This window comes from Rhinatrema bivittatum, chromosome 1 (assembly GCF_901001135.1).
Source record: "Rhinatrema bivittatum chromosome 1, aRhiBiv1.1, whole genome shotgun sequence".
NCBI lineage: Eukaryota > Metazoa > Chordata > Amphibia > Gymnophiona > Rhinatrematidae > Rhinatrema > Rhinatrema bivittatum.
The window spans coordinates 222,054,831-222,068,342 of NC_042615.1; the positions used below are offsets into that span (position 1 = coordinate 222,054,831).

General features: G+C 45.3%; 1 protein-coding gene across 1 annotated transcript in view; it reads right to left on the reverse strand.

Annotated features, from left to right (window-relative positions):
- HTT (huntingtin) overlaps window positions 1-13,512 on the reverse strand; it is a 797,032-nt gene that overhangs the window by 222,334 nt on the left and 561,186 nt on the right. Inside the window, exon 47 of the mRNA XM_029606726.1 lies at window positions 5,692-5,814. Within this exon, the coding sequence (XP_029462586.1) occupies window positions 5,692-5,814 (123 nt within the window). The remainder of the gene's footprint in view (window positions 1-5,691; window positions 5,815-13,512) is intronic.

The window sequence follows — 13,512 nt, forward strand, 5'->3', positions numbered from 1 at the left end:
AGCCCCGGGGGTCCCCTGCAACTCAGCCAAGTCATCCGAGTCCTCAACAGCCTAAACAGGACCCAGCAAACGCTGCACCAAGGTAGGCCTCTTACCTTGGGACTGCTCAGGCCTAGAAGCCAAGCCCAGACCCACAGGAGGCTGAGACTGGCTTCCCAGCCCTGCCTGCTGAGCCAAATAAGCTTCCGAAAAAGAGTGAGAAGCCTTCGGAAACTGTGTGGCCTCAGCACTAGAGGATCCAGATATAGGCAGATTTGAGCCAGCCACCTCATCTGCCCCCCCCCCCCCCATGGAGTGCGGGTAGACTGGAGAAAGCCTCGGGGGAAAACTCTCTCCTCCTCTGTCTGTGCGGTCCATACTGCCGAAGCACTAAAAATGGCCAATTTTCCTGCGCCAACGGAGGTCCGACGCACATTGTCCTCCAGTGCTCAGGAACCGCCATCGCGGGAGAACTTGAACCCGCTTCCTCCGTTTTGTGGTTGCTGGGGGCTCCGACGGTCCCTCTCCCCCGATATGCACACCACACAGAGCCCTAAGCGGCTAAGATGTGTGGCAGACGGAGCCATATACCGTCATCTGCTCAGTGGGAAAACCACCCCCTGCTGAGCCCAAAGTGCCGCAACGATCGGAGAGGTGAAAGAAGCCCTCCCCCCCACTATTGACAATGGCCGGAGGAAGAGAGCCATCCGCCCTAGACCAGATGCCTTACCTGAAAACTTGGTCTCACTTACTGCTCCCTCTTTATTTATTTTTTTTTTAAGCAACTTTAAACAAATCTGGCAACACCTCCTCTCAGAATGGAAAACAGAGCTGTCCAGCTTAAGATCAGCCAAATTCAAAAAGGAAAGAGGAAAGCTGTAACAAAAAACAGCCAGAATTTAAAAAGGGAAGGCAAGTTGAGCAACAAAGCACCAGATACCCTGAGCCCACAGCTGCCTAAGCAGCCTTGTGAAGGGGAGGTATCTGGACCACCAGATTTATACCCTACAGAACAATGGAAGCATAGAAAAGAGCATCCAGGAACGGATCCCTCTCCTTCCATGACTGAGTTTTCCTGTGGGACTTTTAGCCAAGGAATCAAAAGGCCTAATTCCTCCATCCAGAACAAGCAGAGCACCTTGGGGACATCCCCCTCTGAAATCGGAATATCCTCCAGATCATTCCCCGGAGCCATGTCGGCTGCATCTGGATGAAAACCTTGGTCCAGCGACAACGCTGCCTCCGGAGCCCCGGGGGTCCCTTGCGACTCAGCCAAGTCATCCGAGTCCTCAACAGCCTAAACAGGACCCCGACCTCCAGCTCGTCCACCTCAACCAAACAGGGAAGGATCCTCTAGGAACCAAAAACCCCTGGGAGAAAGGCTCACAAAAATAAAGACCTCTCCATACTGCTGGAGACAGAGAAATACTGAGAAACTGCAGGTGGCACTAGAGATAATGAAGCAGTGTCAGTGAAACTTTCTCTGTCTCCATCGGTTGGAAAGGATGCATAAACCCAGGAATCTGGACTGAGCCGGATACATACAGGGAAGAAGGACTACTGTGATTGTCCTTGTCTGTGGCGGTAAACTCGAGCCTAAGCTTGCTGTTTGTTTAAACAATAATGAATTGCACCTGGGAGAGACATGGGGGGCTTGTATTGCTGGAGGGCCTGCTACTCAAGGTGGCTTTGTGCAGTGTGGTCACTGTTCGGGCTGCGGGTTCTTCCTGCTGGGATGTGGCAGGGAGAACTGTTAAGTGGTGGCCACTGGTGGCATTGGCAGTTGGGAGAGGGGAAGGGTGAACATTATGTCACTGGGACGTGGTGGCATAAATGCTAAGAGGTGGGGGAGGGATTCATATTTATGCTTGCAGACACTCGGGATCAGATTCTGTTAATAAACTGCGGCCTTGCTAATTTCCCAATTTGTGTCTATTGTGTTTTGTGGGTTAGGAAGAGAGGGAGAATGACCTATATCCCGCCTTGCCCATGTTATCAGAGGTTGGGAGCAGTAAATAGCTGAAGCTTGCCTCACTGCAGGAATGCAGGCAGGAGTATGGCTCAAAGCTTTCAAACACTACCAAATGATCTGGCTAAAGGCGTTACCAGCTTATGGGAAATACTTTCCCCAATAAATTAAATACATTTTTGAATGAGGTTGTGTCTGCCAACATCTGTCCATCCAATAACTGGAGGCAGAGAACACTGGCTTTACTGGTTCCGTACATGAAGTGTATTAGTGATGTCATAAAAAAAGAAAACTTGGCCTCCAATTGCTGGATGAGGGATGAAACCCATATGTTCTTGACTGGGCAACAGAAGATTCAGAAAGCAGCTATTACGCTTATTTTTAGGCAAGAAAACAAAAATATTTAAACCTACTACGTTTAATTTTGATGTTTCCATTTTGCAAAAGTTTTAAAAAATGTACCATGCTTTTCCTAAAACACTGGATGATATACAGAAGACCTCAAATTTTTACCAAAGTTTTAAACAGCAAAGAAATTTAAAAGATCTCACTGGACTTCCTAGAAAGGTTTAATGATTTATTTCTGTGTACTTTGACTGGAATAGGCAGATTGGTAAATGTTTCCACATCAAAAAAGCCAGATAATTTCTATTGCTTCATACAAATAAGAGAATGACTTGGAAGTCTGCTACAATTAGAAGTAGAAAAATGTGGCTATTGAAATATTTTGCAAATAAACAAAAACCAAAATAATCACAGATTAGGATTACATAGATATATTAAATAAATTAAATCTTTTCAACTTTCTTGCTATTTGTTAATAAACTTTAATTAGTCTGGACAGAGCTAATGAACAAATGACCCCAGGTTTTTAAAAAATCTGGATCTGTAAATCTGTTCCAGGACCATCAGATTTTGACAGTCCTCCAGGATCTTAACCTCAGATACAGCAAGCCACTGGTAGTCACTGAATCTTACCTGGATCACAAACTTGCTATAGGTATCAACTGTCCTTTCTGCAAATTTGACTCCTCAAACTGGGAGCCCTCATGTGCTCTCCATGACTTTTCCTCCCAAATGCCTCACCCAGTCTCTCTCTCAGGAATCTCACTGAGGCGGCAGACTTTCTCAATGTTATCAAGTATCAAACTGAGCAAATACATTGGGCCTTGTATGGGTTGTATAGCCATTTTTATTCTTCTGTACCGTGTATGGGTTGAAGTCCTGAAAGCGAGCCATTTCCATCTACAGCTGAAATTCCTGCTCTTCTTGCCATCAGTCTTCCCACTGCTCTTCGTACCTCTATTGGTTTTCTCACTTCTGCAGCTGCATGTAGATCTGCCAGATGTCAGCTGAGATAGCATCAGGCCCTGCCACTTGTGCCATTAGGGAGTCTGATCCCCTGACAGGACTGGAACTCAGGATGCATTTATGCTCCCTCACCTGAACAGGGGGTACTAGAAACTCCTGGTCACAGTGGACATCCACATACTCTGTTAGGACAACTTTGTCCAGAGTCCGCTGATTGCTGACAACCATCAGCATGCAGCTAATCTAACTCTACCAACAAAAAATGAATGGGAAAAGGGGGTCCTGCTGCTATTGCAGCTAATTGTGCTGTGTCTGGAGACTGCAGAGCAAAAAACACTCTGAACCACTCAATGGGGCAGATGCAATAACACACATTCTAAAAAAGGGGACTTGTATTGAGCGCCTAGCCACATGCCCTGGGCGCCTGACGCAATATTTAAATGAGAGGCAGTGTTAAAAAGGTCACGCTAACAGAAAGTTGAGCATTCGTAGCGCTCAATAGTTTATCGGGCGCCCAACTGCAACGGGCTCTCAATATGAGCGTCCGTTTTGATCCCGCTTCTTTTTTGCTATAATTCACTTCAACAACCTCAGCAAAATATAAGGTGCCCTTTTGCTATGGACATCCAAATTGTGTGGATATAATAAAAGTGGGGATTTTTTAATGAAGTAAAAATATACAATTATATTTCTCTACCAAAAGCAGTAATTAAAGTGGCACAATGATACTAAGGGGAAGGACACACTTATCACAACACAGAGAGCCTAATTTTTATGTTTTTCATGAGCTCTTGACTGCAAGCTTACTTTACTCCACCTCCGAGGCTGAAGTTAAATTTATCATGTTAAAAGTGTGTTGGGCACCCAATTCTTTACTGCATCGGGGGTAATAGCTAATTTGCTCATCTACACGCAGTTAACGTCTGACAGGTGCTATCGGTTTCACTTTTGTTAGGGCCTGCATTTTGGACGTGCTAATCACTGCAGCCGGTGCTAATCACTGCGTCCAATCGCATGTAAACTCATGCGCTAGGCTGGGTATCCCATCGGCCCCAATGTATAGTGATCTTCAACCTATACACTGAGCCTCACGATCCCACTACTACCACCAGAAAAGGTGGTCTATTTACATAATGCCTTAGGGCTAACCCCAACAAGTATTCTAGGTTAAACCCATGGACACTTGGAGTATCCTGCCAAGCACTGCTCAGGTCCACCTGCACATGGGTGCAGGTGGCAACCTCCCACCTACCAACTGGGTTCCTGCTTGCCTCCGGGCAAGTACCTCACCTACAAGCTATTCCCTGATGCTTTATAGGGATACTGAGACCCTATACTATGCAACAGTGTCCAGTTCCTAGACATGTACCTACAGACCAAATATAAAAAATACTGGAGTTCTGACAAATTCTGGGCTGCGTCACTCTGGGATGGTACTGTAAAACCAACAAAAGCCTAATGCACCAGCTTCCTGACCAATAGCATTACAGAATGTTGCAAAATTAGATCACCTTGTAGAAATCAGGGACGCGTGCAGTCTAATCCTCATTTTGGGGTATACAAGTAACAAGTTAGCTGGAAATTGCAGAGCACAGCAGGTGTTAGGCTGCCACCTGCCTGCCAGTTCAAGGACTGCAAGGAAAAGGAGGTCTAGGGAAACAAAAAGGTCTCAATGCAAAATAAGAAATCTCCTCAGGCACACAGAGCTTCATTTCATCACATTCGCCTTCTTTACTGAATCCCACTCACTTACTGCCCCACCTCAGACAGCATGCCCAGGTGATACATTTGCTGGCCTGAGGGGAGTATCTACGGCTTGCACAGGTCACCACAGCAGTGGCAGCTGTCCTCCCTCCATCCTTGGGATTCAGCGCATTGTCTTTTATGAATCACACAAATACTGCAGGCCCCCTCACCCATCAGACAGAGGTCTTGAACTTGTGTTTCCTGCTGCATGGAGCACAGTGCAGAGGACTTAGTCACAGGCCAGCCCAGAATACTGTCGTTTTATCATGTGAAAAGTAATGGCTTTTGTACGCTCAACTGAAGAAAGTACTAGCCTTCAACTTTTAGTCAATGCATGGATAAGATTACAATCTAAACTGATTTTATGTTTTTTAGAACTGCAATGTTAGATTAATAACTATACTTTTTACAAAAGAAATACAGCACGTAGGATATAAGCCAGCAGTACACTTAAAGCATTACTTTCGTTTATTATATTACCACATTTGCATTAAAAGTGTTCCATAGATTTTCTAGATTTCCATTGTTGGAGCACCAATTATTCAACAAAAAAGGCAAGATAATTGCACCCTGTTGACAGCTCAAATTCTTTTGAAAGCTAAATCCAACTTTAAATGTGTTTTTCATGCAACTTTCAGATGTGGCAGAAGAGATTCCACTGCCTTCCATTTTGCCAGACTAATTACCTTACTGATCATGAATGAGTACAGTTCAAGCGGAGGAATGCTATTCAGCAGCTCGGCACCTTCCAGCAGCGCAGAGTCTGAGCGGATGCAGCACTGGGATCTCACCAAGGAAACATACCAGTCCTGAAAAAAAATCAAGTTCACCATAACTAGCTCTCATATTAAAATAGGAAACAAATTCTATCATTTATTTTTATTTAGGCCTTTTAAATATTACAATTATTTTTATGATTATGTACAATACACATATTTTCTAACAAAACAAAAACAAAATTAAAAGCCTACAGACTACCATATTCACTGCAGAAGTCCATAGAAACATCTAAATGATGGCAGAAAAGGACCGAATGGTTCATCCAGTCTGCCCCGCAAGCTTATGGTAGTATCTGCCACGCCATTCAAGTCACCCCCATACTCATCAGTTTCCCAGACCATCAAGTCAGAGCCCTTGTTGGTTGCTATTTGAGTCCAATTCCCCGTCATCTCTTGCTGTTGAAGAAGAAGATAAATGTTGGAGTTGCATCAAAAGTTTCAGGCTTATTGGTTAAGGGTAATAACAGCCACATCAGCAAGTTACCCCCATGCTTGTTTTCCCAGACCATATTTATTTATTTATTTATTTTAAGTTTTTCTATACCGGCATTCGCGATAAATATCGCATCATGCCGGTTTACATTTAACAAGTGGATAGGGAACAAAAAGGTAAAAAATAACATTGATCCTAATAATAGTAATAAATAATGATAATAGTAATGATAAAACATTAACACATTAAACAAGAGAAAGGCTAAGGAATGCAGTTACAATAAAACAAGGGAGTAATACAACTTGGAGCATAGAAAAAGAAGCAGGGGATTAAATAGAGAGAGTATATATGTCAGACAATGTGCTTGAAGCATTAATGAATTGCCCTTATGAGGTAGGGATGTTAATTACCATGATTAAGGCAAAGTCTGAGCGACTATTTAATAATGGAATAGGTTCAGTTTAGTTCGGGAAAGGCTTTCATGAATAGCCATGTTTTGAGTCTTTTCCTAAATGTGGGAAGGCAGGGTTCCTGTCGCAAATCTGGTGGGATGGAATTCCACAGTGTTGGTCCTGCAGTGGAGAAAGCTCTGTCTCTGGTGGTTATGTGCCTCATGGATTTGGAGTGTGGTACTTGTAGGGTTTCTCTATAGGATTCTCTGATTGGTCTGTTGGACGTAAATTTTTTGAGAGGAATTTGAAGGTTGAGCTGAGAGTGTTGATGTATAGCTTTGAAGATAGTGGTTATGGATTTATATATGATTCTGTAGTGAATTGGCAGCCAGTGCAGGTCTTTGAGGATTGGTGATATGTGGTCTCTTCTCCGAGTGTTAGTTAATATTCTCGCAGCCGTGTTTTGAACCATCTGAAGAGGTTTAGTGTGAGATGAAGGCAGACCTAATAGCAGGGAGTTGCAGTAATCTAGTTTAGCAAATATTATTGATTGCAGAATAGTTCTGTAGTCTTGAAAGTGGAAGAGTGGTCTTATTCTTTTTAAGACTTGGAGTTTATAGAAGCAGTCCTTAGTAGTTTGATTTATGAATGCTTTAAGGTTTAATCTGTTATCAATGATAGCTCCCAGGTTTCTTACTTGTGGAGCTTGTAAATTGGGTGGAGGATTTGTGTCGATGTTACTGTTTTCAGATGAAATTAGGAGGAGTTCGCTTTTTGAAGAGTTTAGTATTAGATTAAGGTTGGAGAGGAGTCCATCAATTTTTTTAAGACAATTTTCCCAGAATTCAAGAGTTTTGGTGTAGGATTCTTTGACAGGGATGACTATCTGGACGTCATCTGCATAAAGAAAGTGTTTAAGGTTTAAATTAGTTAGCAGTTGGCATAGAGGGAGCAAGTAGATATTAAAGAGCGTTGGTGAAAGGGAGGAGCCCTGTGGAACTCCCGTAGATGAAGAGTAGTGTTGAGATTCTTTGTTGTGAATTTTTACTTTGTATTTTCTGTTCTCTAAGAATGATTTGAACCACGATAGAGCTGTTCCTGTTATTCCGATGTTTGCTAATTGTATTAGCAGTGTGGAATGGTTAACCGTATCAAAGGCAGCTGAGAGGTCCAGGAGGATCAGTAAATAAGTGTGACCTTTGTCCAGGCCCATGATGAGGTAGTCGGTCAGGGAAATTAGTAGTGATTCAGTACTTAAAGATTTTCTGAAGCCATATTGGGCCGGGAACAGAATTTTATGTTCCTCGAGGTAGTCTGAGAGTCTGGAGTTAACTAATTTTTCCATTACCTTGGCTATGAAAGGGAGATTGGATATAGGACGGAAATTGGTAGGATCATTAGGATTTAAGTTAGGTTTTTTTAAGAGCGGTTTGATGGATGCAGTTTTCAGGTCGTCCGGGTAGATTCCTTGTGCTAGGGAACAGTTAATGATGTCTGTCAGAGCATTGGAGATTGTGTCTGGTATTAGCAGGAGAAGTTTGGATGGGATGTGGTCTAATGGGTGAGATGAAGGTTTCATTTTCTTCAATGTAGAAAGTATCTCCGTAGTAGTGATGGGTTCGAAGGATTGTAGAGTGATGTTTTTGTTGTGGTGGAAGTATGTGTTGGATGGCGTTGAGGTGTTTGTTTTCAGCTGTGTTATTAGGTTGGAGATTTTGTTGCTAAAGAAGAGGGCCAGCTCCTCTGCTTTTTCTTGTGCTAGGTTGGCAGGGATGTCAGGAGTCGTGGTTTGCGTTAAATTAGATACATAGGCAAAGAGGGCTTTGGAATCAAAGATAATATGGTGGATCTTCTGAGCAAAGAAGTCCCTTTTTGTTTTTAATGTAGTGCTTTTGTATTGGTGGAGTGCGAGTTTGTAAGCAGATAGGGAAGTCTGTGTTGGTGTTTTCCGCCATTTGCTTTCCTTCTGTCGGAGGGAGTGTTTCAGTTTTTGAAGTTCTTCTTTGAACCAGGATTGTCTTTTGGAGGTGTTGTGATCGAGTTTTTTTGTTGCCAGAGGACAGAGATTATTAGCTGCTGTTTCTGTTATCTTGGACCAAGAGTGGAGGGCTGAGTTGGGTGAAGAGGTGTCTATAAGTGGGAGTTCTGGGCCAAGATGATTGTGTAATTCCTCGGATGTGCACGATTTCCTGTATATGAATTCAGGTTGTGGGACAGGTTTTTTGCTTATTTGTTCTAGCGAAAAGGCGGAAGATATTACAGTATGGTCAGACCATGGAACAGGTTGGCATTTGGGTGTAGTTGATTGAGAGATGTTAGAGTTTACAAATATAAGGTCCAGGGTATGACCTGCTCTGTGGGTTGGTTTGTTTATGATCTGCTTGAAGCCTATGGCCGACATGGCGGTTAGGAAAGATTCGCAATTAGTTGAGAGAATGGGGTCGTCGACGTGTAGGTTAAAGTCTCCCAATATTATGGCGGGGTGCTCCAGATTTAGGTAAGTTGTTGTTAATTCTAGTATGGGTGATGCATCGGATTCCAGAAGGCCTGGGGGAGCATAGATTAGAAGGATTTGTAGACTGTCAGATTTGAATAGGCCTGTTTCTATTTTTGAAGGTGAGTTAATTGGGCATTGGGTAATTTTTAGCTCTTTTTTGGCTGCTAGGAGGATACCTCCACCCCTTTTCTTCTTTCTAGGGATCGAGAAGATATTGTAGGTTTGAATTGGAAGTTGGTTTATTAGTGCGGTGTCCGTGTGTTTAAGCCATGTTTCAGTTATGGCGCAGAAGTCCGGATTTTTGTCCAAGAGAATGTCATTGAGTATTAGTGTTTTCTTGGAGAGCGATTGAGCGTTGAATAGTATCAAAGAAAAAAGAGCTAGGCCTAAAGTTTGGGTAAACGGGGAAATCATGATGGGGATAAGTGATTTGTAGGTGGGTGGGCGTGAGATCAAAGAATGTTTTCCTGTGAGAAAGTTCCTGTGCTGGAGGATAGGAATTGGGAGGCCCATGAGCATTGTGGTCAGATTGTAACTGGTGTGCTGTATTGTAGTAGAGTATTAAGTCTTGAGTGAGGTGAGAGCAGGATGGGTTTGATGATAGTTCGAAGACTGGTAGTGTTGTAGAGTTGTAGAAGGTTTGATAGTAGTGTGTGATTGGATGAGAGCTTGCTGTATGAGGTTTAGGTGCGTGGCTTCTGGAAGAGGCTGGATGATGATTGGAGGAGTGGCTGCTGGATGATGATTGGAGGAGTGGTTACTGGATGATGATTGGAGGAGTGGCTGCTGGATGATGATTGGAGGAGTGGCTACTGGATGATGATTGGAGGAGTGGCTGATGGCAGACGAGTTGGATGCGTGCTGGAGATTGCAGTGCCGAGTGCTGAATTCTGGTAAAGGTGATTGTTTGTGGTTTTGTTTGAGAAATACTTGGCACTCTAATGACTAGGCTGTAGTGTGTCCGGTTGTATCTGGGGGCGTTGTCATGACCTAGAATTATTCTGACAGAGCTCTAGCGGTATTGGTGTGTGTTATCACCTGGGACGCTCCAAGGGGCGCGCTAAGGGGCAGGCCCCTTAGGTCGCGCTCCTTTGGGCGCGCGACGCCGCTGGTTATCTCTGGAATTTAAAGGATTTCTCCTCTAGGTCTAATAGGTTGATTCTCTTCCGGGGGCGCGGCTTTCAATTACTAACTGTTTGTTGAATTGGTGGTATCGGGTCCCACGTGGTCTGCGGGTCGGGTCGTAGCGCCGGGAGGCAGGGCCTCAATCTCGGTGGTCGGCGGGGCTTGGGTCCCGGGCGGGGCGGCGCCGACGAGGTCGAGGTGGCCCGCAGTGAGGCAGGTGAGTCGCGGCCAAAAGAGAGCGCCGGCAGGGAAGGAGCCCGAATTTAAAGGGCTTACCTTTTTTTAATTTTTGAATTTTCGCGGCGTCAGTTCCTGTTAGGGCTGCTTCTGATTGGTGGCAGCGGGTCCCACGTGGTCTGCGGGTCGGGTCGTAGCGCCGGGAGGCAGGGCCTCAATCTCGGTGGTCGGCGGGGCTTGGGTCCCGGGCGGGGCGGCGCCGACGAGGTCGAGGTGGCCCGCAGTGAGGCAGGTGAGTCGCGGCCAAAAGAGAGCGCCGGCAGGGAAGGAGCCCGAATTTAAAGGGCTTACCTTTTTTTTAATTTTTGAATTTTCGCGGCGTCAGTTCCTGTTAGGGCTGCTTCTGATTGGTGGCAGCGGGTCCCACGTGGTCTGCGGGTCGGGTCGTAGCGCCGGGAGGCAGGGCCTCAATCTCGGTGGTCGGCGGGGCTTGGGTCCCGGGCGGGGCGGCGCCGACGAGGTCGAGGTGGCCCGCAGTGAGGCAGGTGAGTCGCGGCCAAAAGAGAGCGCCGGCAGGGAAGGAGCCCGAATTTAAAGGGCTTACCTTTTTTTTAATTTTTGAATTTTCGCGGCGTCAGTTCCTGTTAGGGCTGCTTCTGATTGGTGGCAGCGGGTCCCACGTGGTCTGCGGGTCGGGTCGTAGCGCCGGGAGGCAGGGCCTCAATCTCGGTGGTCGGCGGGGCTTGGGTCCCGGGCGGGGCGGCGCCGACGAGGTCGAGGTGGCCCGCAGTGAGGCAGGTGAGTCGCGGCCATAAAATTAAATGTCCTTGTTGGTTGCGGTCTGAATCTAACTCCCCTTTTCCCTCTTTTCTCCCTGCCATTGAAGCAGAGAACAATGATGGAATTACATCAACAGTATGAAGGCTTATTGGTTAAGGGTAGTAACCGCCACACCAGCAAGTTAAACACCCCCCCCCCCCCCATGCACTCTTCTTTATTTCCATCCTCTAGCCTTTAGGAATCCACAGTGTGTATCCCATACCCCTTTGAATTCTTTCACCGTTTTTGTCTTCACCACCTCCTCTGGAAGGGACATTCCAGGCATCCACCACTTTCTCCGTGAATAAATATTTCCTGACGGTTTTGAGTTATCCTTCCTGGAGTTTCATTTCAGGTCCCCTAGTTATACTGATTACTTTCCAATGGAAAATTGTTGTTGATTGTGCATCATTAAAACCTCTCAGGTATCGGAAGGTCTGTATCATATCTCCCCTGCACCTCCTCTCCTCCAGGGTATACATATTTAGATCCTTCAATCTCTCCTCATAAGTCATTTGATAGAGATCCCCCCCCCCCCCTACCATTTTGGTCGCCCTTCTCTGGTCTGCCTCCATCCTGTCTCTGTCCCTTTTGAGATATGGTCTTTGGAACTGAATACATGATAAAGTAATATTGGGAGAAAACAATTAAACTAGGAAACAGGACATTATGTTGTATTCCCAGAAACAGCAATATTTAAGAAAGTTTGGCCAGTGGAGAGATTTGAGCTTGAGTTCCATCTCAGGACTTCCACTGGCCAGGTCAGCTGGGGTTGGAGGATGATGCAGAAGCACAAGGGAGTCACAGTCTTTGCACAATGGTGACAATCTAGGGTCTGTATTTAGGGCCCCTGATCTCAGAGAGACTTCTAATGCATGGTTGCCAACCAAAGACTATTGCTTCAATGACTGAACGCATGGAAACTGGAAGGGATACAAAATAGAAGAAAAAATCCTGGGTAGATGAGAATGATGGCTCATGCTGCCACCGTCTAGCACTTCTGCTTTTGCCCACAGTAAGAGGCTATCACAGAGAGAGTTCCACATTAATTCTGGAGCAGGGAGTTAGTTATTTCATGAGTAACTAATGCTGGATTACGTATGTGTGAATGCATCTCTGGAGATAATTGCCAGAACAAATTCAAACACAATCTGAAACTAATCCACATTTCAACCTGGAATAGTTACATAGTACTTAACAAGGAGCAAAACCAGATTAACTAATTCAGTGTCAAATCCTAGAGGGACTAATCTAGGAGCCGAAGGGTTTGTGTATGAAAACAGTGTTTCACTGCAGACAAATCAATTCAGTTTAAAAATAAATATAAAGCACAGTTTTAAGATTATATTTATTGATGATGAAACAAGGAAATATTATGATTTTTTTTTATATATATTTTCAACTCAGTACAGAACCATTGTATTTACAAGCTTCTTTCATAAGAGGTAGACAGTTAGAACCAGAATTGAACCACCACAGAATAAAGGCACTTGTACGGTTTTTTCCCCTCCACTAAAATTTGAGTATCTATAATTTCTGATCCTGCTGTTTTTCATATTACCAGATTTCTGGGCTTGTCTGTCAAACATGTTTTATTTTACTGCAGTCTCAGGCCAAGATTCATCAAACTGCAATGAGTCCTCGAAGGAGGCATCCCACTATCGCAGGGAAGTGTAGCTGCGATAGTGGGGCCCCTCCCCCGAAAAAACACCACGGCTCCATTTCGCATTCTTTTGCGTTGCAGCCATACTCCGTGACACAAAAGAATGCGGTGAGCGGCCCTTTAACGCGATGGTAGCCCCAATCTCATGGGAATGCCATCATCTTAAAGGTCCGCTCGCAGCACATAAAGTTACCTGCACCCAAACGGGGAGGTTGAGCGAGGGTCATTGCTGACCCCTGTTTCAACCCAGGGCCACTGTTCAAAATTAGCTCTGACTCGCCAAAAATAAAAATTAAGTGTACAGTAAGCATGCTGTGGCCACCCGGCCCCCCGATGGAGCAAGCCCCCCCGCAATGAACAAGACTCCCAGATCCCCTGAATAAGCAAGCCCCTGTCCCCCCACCAGAGACCCCCTTACCTTGTAATAGATCCTGCTTCAGGGATGGGTGTGCCCTCACACCCCCATCCCGGTCAGCGCCATTTTCCATAATGGCGCTGATTCCACCTTGCCCCAGTCATGTGACTAGGGTAAGGTCCAGGGATCGGACTCAGGCCACATAGGGAGGAGTGCTTGCTTATTCGGGGGGCCAGGGGGATTGGGGGAGGGCCATGAGCTGCCGCC